We start from the raw sequence: 13,164 nt of genomic DNA, 5'->3' as shown, positions 1-13,164 counted from the left end.
CTGTGATTAGAAGTGATGATGGGTGTGTAACAGTGTGAATATACTGAAAACCACTCGCTTGATCATTTTAAAACAGTAAATTTTATGTTATGTGCATTATACCTTAATAAAAATTTAAAAGAACCAAAGAGCCATCTTAAAGAAACTGTCACCGGACAAGCACATCAGATATGCTTAAATCCATGAATATATAAAGATTCTTAAAAAAAAAAAAAAGCTCATTTTTTCACCCTTAAGTAATGCTAGAGAGCCACCTTATTATTTTGAAAATTATTAAATAAAGGGAAAGAATCAAGCATTTATCATGCCTTTCCTATAGGAGTTGCTTTTCAGGGTTTCCAAATAGCTGTTGTACATAGGATTGCTATGAGTTGGAACTGACCCGATGGCCCTAACAACAACAAATAGCTGATAACAAGACATTTCACTTTATAGTAAGTATTCCAGCCAATAAAGGGAGAAGAAATTAAAGAATTAGAATATCACCATTAAGGTATACTAACAATAATCATTCATTAGTGGCTGCTAACATCACAAAAAGAGACAAGCATTGTATGTGCCTCCTGAGGGAAATACCTATGAAATATTTTTGCTCACAAACATCTGTCCCAAATCTGACCAAACCTGAAGGGCTAACTACCAATTTACAGCAAATTCAAGGCACAGAGGATTGATGTTAAATGATATTACAAGGATGCAGTCAATAACTGTGAGAAACTCTATAGGAACAATGACCAGGTTTCTTTGACAAAAAATTACAAGAAAGGAAAAAAAGAGAGAAAAAAAGGATATGGATGGAGAAGCTCTAGATTAAAAGACATTTAAGAGACATAGCAACCAATTGTAATGTATGCACCTTATTTGGGTTCTGATTTGAACAAATTTTAAAATATATGTTTATGAGGCATTTGGGGGTGCTTGAATATTGATTAGACATATGATAATATTAAGAAATTGGTAATAATTTTTTAGAGTACATCTTTTAGAGAAGTACATGAAATATTTACAATTAAAATTATACAATGCCTGGGATTTTCTTCAAAATAATCTTGGAATAGACAGTGGGTAAAGGTACAGATTAAATAAGATTGGTCATGAATTGTTAAGTGCTGAAGATGGGTGATGAGTACATGAGGGCTCCCTATGCCATCCTTTCTTTTATTTAATAAATGCTTGGAAGTATTCTACTTTTTTTTTTTGCAAAATATGATTTTTGAAATTTTTTTTTTTTTGGCTAAAATATACATGGCAGAAATACACCCATTAAACAATCTCTGCATATACATTTCAGTGACATTTGTTACATTCTTCACGTTATGTCGCCATTCTCGCTATCTCTACCTACATTGTTTTACCCCCATTGACTTAGGTTTACCACCCCCTAAATTTCTCAACTATGTTTTAGAATTAATATTGGAAATTTGCTCTCATATAAATAATTATTTAAAGGGGGGAGCATGATGCTCAAGGTGAACATTTTTTACTAATTAAGCTAAGCTGTTGTGTGTTTAAAGATGACTTTAGGGGATAGTTTCAGTTCAAGGTTTATTGGTTTTCTCAGGTTCAGGGGTTCTTCCAGTCTCAGTGGGTCCTGTAAGTCTGGATTCTGTAAGAATTTGGAATCCTGTTCCACCTCTTTTCCCAATTTGGATCAGGATTTATCTGTTGAGTCCTTGATCAAAACATCCAGTAATGGTAGCCAGGCAGCATCCAGTTCTTCTTGTCTTATGACAAAGGAGGCAGTAGTTCACATAGGCAGTTAGACCTGCAATTCAGTTCCTTCTCCAATTCCTGGGTCTTCTTTCACTGCTGCTCCAGGTGAATAGAGACAAATTGTGTCTTGGATGGCCACTAGCAACCTTTTAAGACACCAGGCACTACTCCACTTTAAAAACTATTTTAGGCCAATAGACTGGGCATGACCCTAATCGAAAATGTTCTACTTTAAAAAGAAAATATCAAATATTTGTGAGTGGTGCTATGCTGCATGCATATACAGGAAGCCAAAAACATGATCTCTGACCTCTAAGAAGTCACAGCCTAAAACTGACTACACAGAAGCTGACTTAACAGATAATCCGGGCAGCAGAGTAAAATTACTAAACCAACACATGAATGGGCAGAGATCCCTTCCTATAAGGATTGGGATTTTCTTTAATTCCCTGGACAGCAATCTGATGGTAATAGTAAGAAGAAAGTTTATTGTATTAAACAAGGAGAGTTCACTAGTTAGTAATAGGGTGGGAGATATACCTGGTAAGAGGTTCTGCTCATGGTTCGTGTTTGGGAATGTTTTGTATGCTATGATCTGAGTAGAAATAGAATGTATTGTGTTAGTAAAATTAGATAATCATGACTATCAGCAAAATGAACAAGTCTTGACATTCTGGTGATCTCAAAACTATAGAGTATAAAGTGAGGGTAGAATGTGGAAGTAATTTGCATGGGGGCAATAACTAAAATTATAGCATGAAGTATTTGAGTGAGAATAGAAGGGAATTCATTGTGCTTGCTAGGTCTAATACGTATTGGATGTGATATCTGCCTATTGTTTACCCGTTGGTGTGGTCTCAATATAAATAAAACATTTTTCATGAATCATCATGGATTTTGCCTGTTCTATTTGTTACCTTTGGTACATGGCAGAAACCTCAAACGAGAGGCAACAGAGCATATTCTCCTAATGACTTTTGTAGCTTGGCTTGGGTTGCTGGCAATTTGGCAGGCTGCTGCCTCAGTTGCTCTACCCGGCCCTTATTATTGTAAAAAAGAATCCGACCTGCCCAGTTGGAGAAGGGTGGAATGGGAAGGTGCCAATAAAGGAATTTCTGCTATTTAGGAATAATTCTACCATTTTATTCCAGCTTCCTGTTTCCTGTAATACCAGATATGGACATTCTTTCCAAGGTTATTTTACAAGCCATCTCTTTAGCTTTAGTGAGCTCCTCTCTACTCGTATTTCTAGGCAAGAAGATTGCCGCTGTCCATAACTACCGTGTCAATTCAAACCAGGTGAGAGGACAGGACTTTCTATACTGCTTGTCTTAGTTTCCTAGTGCTGCTATTAAAAAATATCACAAGTGAATGGCTTTAGTGAACAGAGTTTTTTTTTTTTCTCATAGTTTAGGAGGCTAGAAGTCCAAATTCAGGGCACTGGCTCTAGGGGAAGGCTATCTGTCTCCACTTTGGGGGAAAATCTTTGTCTCTTTCAGCTTCTGTTCTTCTGTTCCTTGCCGTGCTATCCACATGGCATCTATCTTTCCTCCATTTGTGCATGCTTGCTTCTGTGTCTATGCTGCTCCTTATAACTCAGCAGTGAATAGGTTTAGGACACACCCTATACTGATACGGCCTCATTAACATAACAAAACCCTAGTCCCAAATGGGATTACATCCACAGGTATCAGAGTCAAGACTCCAACACACATTTTGGGGGGACACAATTCAATCCATAACACTGCCTCTGACCATTATGTCTTTGTTCTCTAATCTGAGCCTTGCTTGGGCTATGATTTGGACAGTAATAACCAAAGGATTTTGGAGGAAGGAAGGATACTTAACTTTGAAGCCACTTGAATTAACATGTGTTATTCCCCTAGAACAGATATTGTACAGAGAGGCAAGGAGATAACACACACTATCATGTTGATAAGCTAGCAGAGTTCCTCTCTTAACTTTCCTTTCCACCCAGTCCTTAGAAATTAGTCACATACTCTGAGGTGCAAATGCTATAGGATATCACATACAAAACCAGGCTTCTAATATACACGTAGTCCCTGACTTACGACGTGTTTTTATTTGTACATCTCATTGTTAGTAATACGTTGCAGTGAGTAATTTGCTGATGTTATTCTCAGGTGTTCATTCACAGGTGTTTGATTTTATGATTTACTGTTCAAAATACTGCTGGATTTATAAAGATACTGATAATTAAAACTAAAATAAAAAAAGATATTCAACATACATGAGAACTGACTTATGATAGAATCGTAGGAATGGAACCCTGTCATAAGTCGGGGACTACCTGTAATTAAATTGTTGTTGTTGTTGTTAGGTGCTGTCGAGTCGGTTCTGACTCATAGTGACCCTATGCACAACAGAATGAAACACTGCCCGGTCCTGCGCCATCCTTACAATCCTTGTTATACTCGAGCTCATTGTTGGAGCCACTATGTCAATCCACCTTGTTGAGGGTCTTCCTCTTTTCCACTGACCCTGTACTCTGCCAAGCATGATGTCCTTCTCCAGGGACTGATCCCTCCTGACAACATGTCCAAAGTATGTAAGATGCAGTCTCGACATCCTTGCTTCTAAGGAGCATTCTGGCCGCACTTCTTCCAAGACAGATTTGTTCATTCTTTTGGCAGTCCATGGTGTATTCAATATTCTTCCCCAACACCACAATTCAAAGGCGTCAACTCTTCTTCAGTCTTCCTTATTCATTGTCCAGCTTTCACATGCATATGATGCGATTGAAAATGCCGTGGCTTGGGTCAGGTACACCTTAGTCTTCTGGGTGACATCTTTGCTCTTCAACGCTTTGAAGAGGTCCTTTGCAGCAGATTTGCCCAATGCAATGTATCTTTTGATTTCTTGACTGCTGCTTCCATGGCTGTTGATTGTGGATCCAAGTAAAATGAAATCCTTGACAACTTCAATCTTTTCTCCGTTTTTCGTGATGTTGCTCATTGGTCCAGTTGTGAGGATTTTTGTTTTCTTTATGTTGAGGTGTAATCCATACTGAAGGCTGTGGTCTTTGATCTTCATTAGTAAGTGCTTCAAGTCTTCTTCACTTCCAGCAAGCAAGGTTGTGTCATCTGCATAACGCAGGTTGTTAATGAGTCTTCCTCCAATCCTGATGCCTCGTTCTTCTTCATATAGTCCAGCTTCTCGTATTATTTGTTCAGCATACAGACTAAATAGGTATGGTGAAAGAATACAACCCTGACGCACACCTTTCCTGACTTTAAACCAATCAGTATCCTCCTGTTCTGTCCGAACAACTACTTCTTGATCCATGTAAAGGTTCCTCATGAGCACAATTAAGTGTTCTGGAATTCCCATTCTTTGCAGTGTTATCCATAGTTTGTTATGATCCACACAGTGGAATGCCTTTGCATAGTCAATAAAACACAGGTAAACATCCTTCTGGTCTTCTCTGCTTTCAGCCAGGATCCATCTGACATCAGCAATGATATCCCTGCTTCCATGTCCTCTTCTGAAACCTGCCTGAATTTCTGGCAGTTCCCTGTCGATATACTGCTGCAGCTGTTTTTGAATGATCTTCAGCAAAATTTTGCTTGTGTGTGATATTAATGATATTGTTCTATAATTTCCACATTTGGTTGGATCACCTTTCTTGGGAATAGGCATAAATATGGATGTCTTCCAGTCAGTTGGCCAGGAAGCTGTCTTCCATATTTCTTGGCATAGACGAGTGAGCACCTCCAGCGCTGCATCTGTTTGTTGAAACATCTCAATTGATATTCCATCAATTCCTGGAGCCTTGTTTTTCGCCAATGCCTTCAGAGCAGCTTGGACTTCTTCCTTCAGTACCATCAGTTCCTGATCATATGCCACCTCTTGAAATTGTTGAATATCAACTAATTCTTTTTGGTATAATGACTCAGTATATTCCTTCCATCTTCTTTTGATGCTTCCTGCGTCGTTTAATATTTTCCCCATGGAATCCTTCACTATTGCAACTCGAGGCTTGAATTTTTTCTTCAGTTCTTTCAGCTTGAGAAACGCCGAGCGTGTTCTTCCTTTTTCATTTTCCATCTCCAGCTCTTTGCACATGTCGTTATAATACTTTACTTTGTCTTCTCGAGAGGCCCTTTGAAATCTTCTGTTCGGTTCTTTTACTTCATCAATTCTTCCTTTTGCTTTAGCTGCTCAACGCTCAAGAGCAAGTTTCAGAGTCTCCTCTGACATCCATCTTGGTCTTTTCTTTCTTTCCTGTCTTTTCAGTGATCTCTTGCTTTCTTCATGGATGATATCTTTGATGTCATTCCACAATTCGTCTGGTCTTCAGTCACTAGCGTTCAATGCATCAAATCTATTCTTGAGATGGTCTCTAAATTCAGGTGGGATATACTCAAGGTCATATTTTGGCTCTCGTGGACTTGCTCTGATTTTCTTCAGTTTCAGCTTGAACTTGCATATGAGCAATTGATGGTCTGTTCCACAGTTGGCCCCTGGCCTTGTTCTGACTGATGATATTGAGCTTTTCCATCATCTCTTTCCACAGATGTAGTCGATTTGATGTCTGTGCATTCCATCTGGCAAGGTCCGTGTGTACAGTTGCCACTTATGTTGGTGAAAGAAGGTATTTCAACGAAGTCATTGGTCTTGCAAAATTCTATCATTCAATCCCCAGCACTGTTTCTATCACCAAGGCCATATTTTCCAACTACGTATCCTTCTTTTTTGTTTCCAACTTTTGCATTCCAATTGCCAGTAATTATCAATGCATCTTGATTGCATGTTCAATCAATTTCAGACTGCAGCAGCTGATGAAAATCTTCTATTTCTTCATCTTTGGCCCTAGTGGTTGGTGCGTAAATGTGAATAATAGTCATATTAACTGGTCTTCCTTGTAGGCATATGGATATTATCCTATCACTGACAGCGTTGTACTTCAGGATAGATTTTGAAACGTTCTTTTTGACGATTAATGCAACACCATTCCTCTTCAAGTTGTCATCCCTAGCATAGTAGACTATATGATTGTCTGATTCAAAATGGCCAATACCAGTCCATTTCAGCTCACTAATGCCTAGGATATCGATGTTTATGCATTCCATTTCATTTTTGACAATTTCCAATTTTCCTAGATTCATACTTTGTACATTCCAGGTTCCTACGATTAATGGATGTTTGAAGCTGTTTCTTCTCATTGTGTCGTGCCACATCAGCTAATGAAGGTCCCGAAAGCTTTACTCCATCCACGTCATTAAGGTCGACTCTACTTTGAGGAGGCAGCTCTTCCCCAGTTATCTTTTGAGTGCCTTCCAACCTCGGGGGGCTCATCTTCCAGCACTATATCAGACAGTGTTCCACTGCTATTCATAAGGTTTTCACTGGCTAATGCTTTTCAGAAGTAGACTACCAGGTCCTTCTTCCTGGTCTGTCTTAGTCTGGAAGCTCAGCTGAAACCTGTCCTCCATGGGTGACCCTGCTGGTATCTGAATACCAGTGGCATAGCTTCCAGCATCACAGCAACACACAAGCCCCCACAGTACGACAAACTGACAGACACGTGGGAGACAATTAAATTGGCCTCCTAGAATTACTTTTTGCATTTTTTTTTTTAAGGGCACTCTCCAACAACTCCTAGTTTGCCCCTTTCCCTAGAATGCAACAGGAAAACATGGAAGCAGAATATGTCTGAGTTTGACTTAAAATAGTATAGAAGAGAAAATAGTACTGTACTTCTCCTTGTCATTCTAAGTCCTGGTGATCATGTAAAAGAGAATAAAAAGGCAAGAGCCTCATTTTCTCACCTTGATGAAGTTCCCTCCTTACGATCACTAGCTAAAATGAAGATTCAACTTCGGAATCTAGAAAATCAAATTTGCCATCCTTTTATTCTTTCTAGGAATTTTTTTTTTAAGAATACTGTGCAAGAAATAAATGGTGCACCTTTATTTCAAAATCAAATCAGCCTTCTTCAACAAAAAATGAGCCTAAACTGTCTGCTGTTGCTTTACAGGATTTAATAGCCATTGGCCTTTGCAATGTCATCAGTTCATTTTTCAGATGTTGTGTGTTTACTGCTGCTATTGCCAGGACTGTTATCCAGGATAAATCTGGAGGAAGACAACAGGTGTGTTGAAATAGAATTTAATCTCTAATACATATTTTTTTTCTATTCATATGTGTATGCATAGAAGGGCATTACATGGGTTTAATCTTGTTGCGGTTTTGTTATGCTTGTTGGGGAAGACCTTTTGGAAGAATTTGGATTACATGCTTGCCTTAATTTTTGTCAGATTTTGTCTTAAAAGTTTATGTCAATGTGAAACTTGAAAGTTATTTTCTATAGATATATTGTATGTGAGAGATTATTATATAGTAGCCCATAAAAACCCATTTTCTATATTAATATATGTGAAGACTAACAAGGTTTCAAGTAAGCTAATCATCATCTATTAACACTTTTTCTATGGGGAGGTGCATTCTCAGTTTTAGCCTGGGAAAGCAATAGTACAACTCTCCCCATTCTGGCAGCAGAACTAAGAACATTCCTGGCTTCCTCAAAGGACATGGCAAGGGGCTTTCATGATGGGGAATAAAGCCTTTGTCTAGGTAAGCCTAGGGACTATTCTGCCTTTATATAAAGAAAATTATCAGGTCAGTCTCTTTCTAGGTACTCTGAATCAGTAAGAAAAATATTTGGGGAGAAAAGAGAATGATAGTAGAGAAAGCTCTAAAGGCAAACTCTTGTCTAAGTACAGGCGTGAGATTTCACAAGGCCAATGTGCATGAGTTTTGAACTGAGCAGATTTATGAGAAGTGTCCCATCTCAGCTATGTGGCATGTTAAATGTTAAGGAGCTTTCAGAATTGGATCTGGAGTAAGCCCAGGGAATAGGTCAGGGTTCAGAAGACAGGGATGCAGTGGCAGAGGTCAAAGCCAAGCTTATGCCACAGAAGCAGAGGAAGAAGATATAGCTATGGCCAGAAACTGATATGTCAGAAGAATGGACACTAAATTTTGAGGCAGAAAGATAAAGTATCACAGTCCATGGGCAAAGTAAGGTGAAAGCTAAAAAAAGTCAGAAAGAAGATTGTTTTTAGGGGCCTTTCAGTCAGCTCTGACTCATGGCAACTCTATGTATGACAGAACAAAACACTGCCCAGTCCTGTGCCATCCTCACAATTATTGCTATGCTCGAGCCCATCATTGCAGCCACTGTGTCAGCCCATCTTGTTGAGGGTCTCCCTCTCTTTTGCTGACCCTCTACTTTACCAAGTATGATGTCTTTCTTCAGGAATCGGTCCCTTCTGATAACATGTCCAGAGTACTTGAGACAAAGCCCTGCCATCGTCACTTCTAAGGAGCATTCTGGCTGTACTTCTTCCAAGACAGAGTTATTTTTTATTCTGGCAGTTCATGGTATATTCAATATTCTTCGCCAACACCGTAATTCAAAAAGGCATCAGTTCTTCTTCAGTCTTCCTTATTCGTCATCCAGCTTTCTCATGCATATGAGGTGACTGAAAATGCTATGGCTTTGCTCAGGTGCATCTTAGTCTTCAAGGTGACCTCTTTGCTTTTCAACAGGGAGGTCTTTTGCAGGAGATTTTCCCAATGCAATATGTTGTTTGATTTCTTGACTGCTGCTTCCGTGGGCATTGATTGTGGATCCAAGTAAAATGAAAGCCTTGCCAACTTCAATATTGTCTCCTTTTACCATGATGTTGTTTTTTGGTCCAGTTGTGAGAATTTTTCTTTTCTTTATGTTGAGATAAATCCATACTAAAGGCTGAGCACTGGTAAGTGCTTCACGTCCTGTTAGCATTCAGCGGCAAGGTTGTGTCATCTGCATGTTGCAAGTTATTAACTAGTCTTCCTTCAGTCCTGATGGAGGAAGTTCATGTAGTCCAGTTTCTTGGATTATTTGCTCAGTATACAGATTGAATAAGTATCATAAAAAGAGTACAACCTTGACACACCTTTCCTGATTTTAAACCATGCAGTATGCCCTTGTTCTGTTCAAACGACTGCCTCTTTGTCTATCTACAGGTTCCTCATGGGCACAATTAAGTGTCCTGGAATTCCCATTCTTCCCAGTGTTATCCATAATTTCTTATGATCCAACAGTTGAATGCCTTTGCATAGTCAATAAGACACAGGTAAGCATTTTTCTGTATTCTCTGCTTACAGCCAAGATCCATCTGACATCAGCAATGATATCCCTTGTTCCATGTCCTCTTCTGAATTGCCTTGAATTTCGGGCAGTTGCCTGTCAATGTACTGCTGGAACTGCTTTTCAATTATCTTCTGAAAAATTTTACTTGTGTGTGATATTTATTGCTATTGTTTGATAATTTCCACATTGTGTTGGATCACCTTTCTTTAGAACGGGCACAAATATGAATCTCTTCCAGCTGTTTGGCCAAGTAGCTGTCTTCCAGATTTCTTGGCATAGACGAGTGATCACCTCCAGCATTGCATTCATTTGTTGAAACACCTCAATTGGTAGTACATCAATTCCAGGAGCCTTTTATTTTGCCAGTGCCTTTAGTGCAGCTTGGACTTCTTCCTTCAGTACCATCAGTTCTTGGTCATATGCTATTTCCTGAAATGGTGGAACATCAGCCAATTCTTTTTGGTAGAGTGACTCTGTGTATTCCTTCCATCTTCTTTTGTTGCTTCCTGTATAATTCAATATTTTGCCCATAGAATCCTTCAATATTACAGCTAGAGGCTTGAATTTTTTCTTCAGTTCTTTGAGCTTGAGAAATACGGGGCATGTTTTTCCCTTTTGGTTTCCTAACTCCTGGTCTTTGCACATTTCAGTGCATCTCTAACTGCAGTGCAGTGACCCTCCATAAGAGGCATGTCTTTAGGGATGCTGGTAAGCCCTCCCCAGAGACTTTAATGTGTCCAGTGCAAATCGCTGCTCAAGCAGAGAATGCTGCCAGGCCCCTGGTTCAACACATTGCGGGCTCCCAGCCTCCACTCTGTGAGTTTCTGATCTGGACCAGAAAAGGCCTCTGAAGCTCCTTCAGCCTGTACTTACACTTCTTCATCCCATAGCACCGGGGTATTCTCTCCACCCTTTCTCTCTGGGGCTTTTGCTTCAGTTTGCCTGAGAACTTCCCCACTTCTTCAAAGAGAATCTAAAGGGCTGGCTTGGAACCTCTCAGAACATCTCAGAACCTTCCACTTAGAGCTGCTTTATTTTTATTTTTCATCTAATATAAATACAAACTGTGTATGTGGCTGGATTTCTCTTTAATTCCTCCTTGTCTAAAACTCACTCTGTCCACTGCTTGCAGCTAAACATACAGGCTCTTCCTGCCATGGTGCTGACCAAGGAGTTGGCAGATCTGGTCCTGGCAGAGGAGGCATAAAGAACCCTAGGCCTGTAGCCAGTTGGAGCCTCCCCTTCTTCACCTTCCTGAGCACCCATTTCTGACCCCTGTGCTTTCCTGTTCTCCAAGATTGGATTCTTTTCTTTCCCAGGCTTCCAAAATTGCTTTGAAAAAGTGTGTCATGATAAAAGACATAAACATTTTGTGTTCTTTTTAGAGGAAGCAGACAGGGCAATGAAAAGAGCATGAATTTTAGAGTTAGACTATCAGGATGTTGAAACCCGGCTCTTTGCTTCCTCTATATCTGACCTTGGGCAAGTTTCTTTTGCTCCCTGAGGCTCTAGTCCTCATCTGTAAAATGGGGATAAAGCCAACCTTTCAGATGTGACAATTAAATTAGATGATAGTAGTGTCTCTCACAGTGCCTGTCATTTAAGAGATGTTCAAAAATCCTATCTCCTACCCCAAGTTCCTAGTCCCAGGCCAGGTGCTCAGTGGCCTACTGTCTTACTTCCTTCCAGCCATTGATTATGGAGCAATTGTTGGTTGAGGGTTTGCATGTTGATAGTGGCTATGGCTTTGGGGATTCTCTGCTCATTCTTAAATCACTTTGAATCCCTAGGGAGTAGGCTGAGTCAAGACAGCCTGGAAAAAGTGATGGAGAAATCAGCAGAAAAGCAAAGCGCTTGTTGTCTTTAGACCTGATCTGGCACCAAACCTGAGACTCAGAGAGCCATCAAGCATCCTCCTAAGGCATGATGCCACCAAGGCTGGACCTCTGATTCCAAAGCCCGTGCCTTTGAGGGTGCTGGTGAGGGGACGCAGCATTATTGGCAAGCCTCCCTACTCTCTCTGAGAAGCAAGTTTTATGAGATTCAGTGTCTAGCTTATACTCATTTTAGTTTAGGTTTTATATAGCTTATTTCGGCTTCTGCATGTCTTTGTTTTCCTTTTTAAAAAAGTCAGCAAATTTCACTGGTGTATGTTTTGCTGTGTATATTCTCAACAACAATAAAAAAATGATTAAAAAAAAAATCAGAAGGTTTCTGGAGAAAAGAGATGGCAGGAAAGCTAAGACCTGATATATTTTCCTGGGCTAATCAAAGTAATGTTTTACTCCAGTGCCAACAAAGAGCACCTAAAGCTTGAGCTATAAATTAGATCCAGCAACAGGCTGAGGTGTTAGGGGTTCACTTACATGTTTCAGCTCCACAGTGTATGAAATGTTTGCCATTAGAGGTTTCTGAGTTTCACTTATAGTGACTGTTTTCCCAGAATCTTTCTTCCTACACTACTCTCACATGGCTCAGGTTTTTCACATTTGGCCACTCACTTTAGCCGTGAGTCAGCTAGGAAGGGGGAAAGAAGGATGTAGAACACTGATTGCATTGCTAATCTTTTCAGTGATGCAATTACATGGCAAATAGCAATAAGCGGTGATAGTGAGCCCAGTAGGAAGATTATTTCTTATACTGGAAATAAAAAAAAAAGCGAAAAATCCGAGAATCACTGCTGTGTAGACATTTAATGCATTTGATTCAAGGAAGTCCCTCATTTCTTGCTTGTATATGCCATTGTTTTGATTTGTGGTTATGGTTTCACACACTACCACCACCACCACCCATCACAATGGAAAATGACGCTGCTATATATTATTTTTACATATTTGTATTATTTTTATAACTAGGGGCTAAATTAAAAAAAAAGAAATTTAACTAATAGAGGGTATAATGAGTTCAAAACCATGTCCAGAGAGTCTTGAGATTATAATGGGAACCATGTTTCTTAGCTTTCCACCTTTATTTGCCAAGTCAGAGTCACTGCTTACCAAGTAACACTGAGCCCAGAGTAGTCTACCCTACATGAGCCTTGACTCATGTTTGTAAATGTTTTTAATGCCAATGAAACAGAAAGACAGTGAAGTAGGAAAATGGGAAGCGATTATCATTGTATTTTTAACCTGTTAGATGGGAACCCATCCAAGCTCCAAGCAGGAAAGTGAGGGGTGAGATACTCATACAGGCAAATGCAATGATTGGGATTTTAGGGCTGTCAGTGAGAAGTCTATTAGGGATCTTATAAATTGTGCAAGCTTGTTGCCATCAAGACGATTCCAAGT

At 39.6% G+C, this 13,164-nt stretch overlaps 1 protein-coding gene and 1 long non-coding RNA gene across 12 annotated transcripts in view; one reads left to right on the top strand and one right to left on the bottom strand.

Moving 5' to 3' along the window:
- The window catches only part of LOC111750178 (uncharacterized), a 96,697-nt gene that overhangs the window by 12,668 nt on the left and 70,865 nt on the right, over positions 1-13,164 (bottom strand). The gene's annotated exons all lie outside the window — the stretch shown is intronic.
- Positions 1-13,164, top strand: part of SLC26A8 (solute carrier family 26 member 8) — a 93,248-nt gene that overhangs the window by 49,879 nt on the left and 30,205 nt on the right. For 10 of the 11 annotated variants that reach the window (XM_023546441.2, XM_023546426.2, XM_003404228.3 and 7 more), the window contains 2 exons: positions 2,865-3,012; positions 7,715-7,828. In XM_023546441.2, the coding sequence (XP_023402209.1) occupies positions 2,865-3,012; positions 7,715-7,828 (262 nt within the window). The remainder of the gene's footprint in view (positions 1-2,864; positions 3,013-7,714; positions 7,829-13,164) is intronic. The other variant, XM_023546417.2, reaches the window with a different exon arrangement.

This window comes from Loxodonta africana, chromosome 1 (genome assembly GCF_030014295.1).
Source record: "Loxodonta africana isolate mLoxAfr1 chromosome 1, mLoxAfr1.hap2, whole genome shotgun sequence".
Lineage (NCBI taxonomy): Eukaryota > Metazoa > Chordata > Mammalia > Proboscidea > Elephantidae > Loxodonta > Loxodonta africana.
Note: the sequence above shows the minus strand (reverse complement) of the source record. Positions and strands in the feature narration are given on the sequence as shown.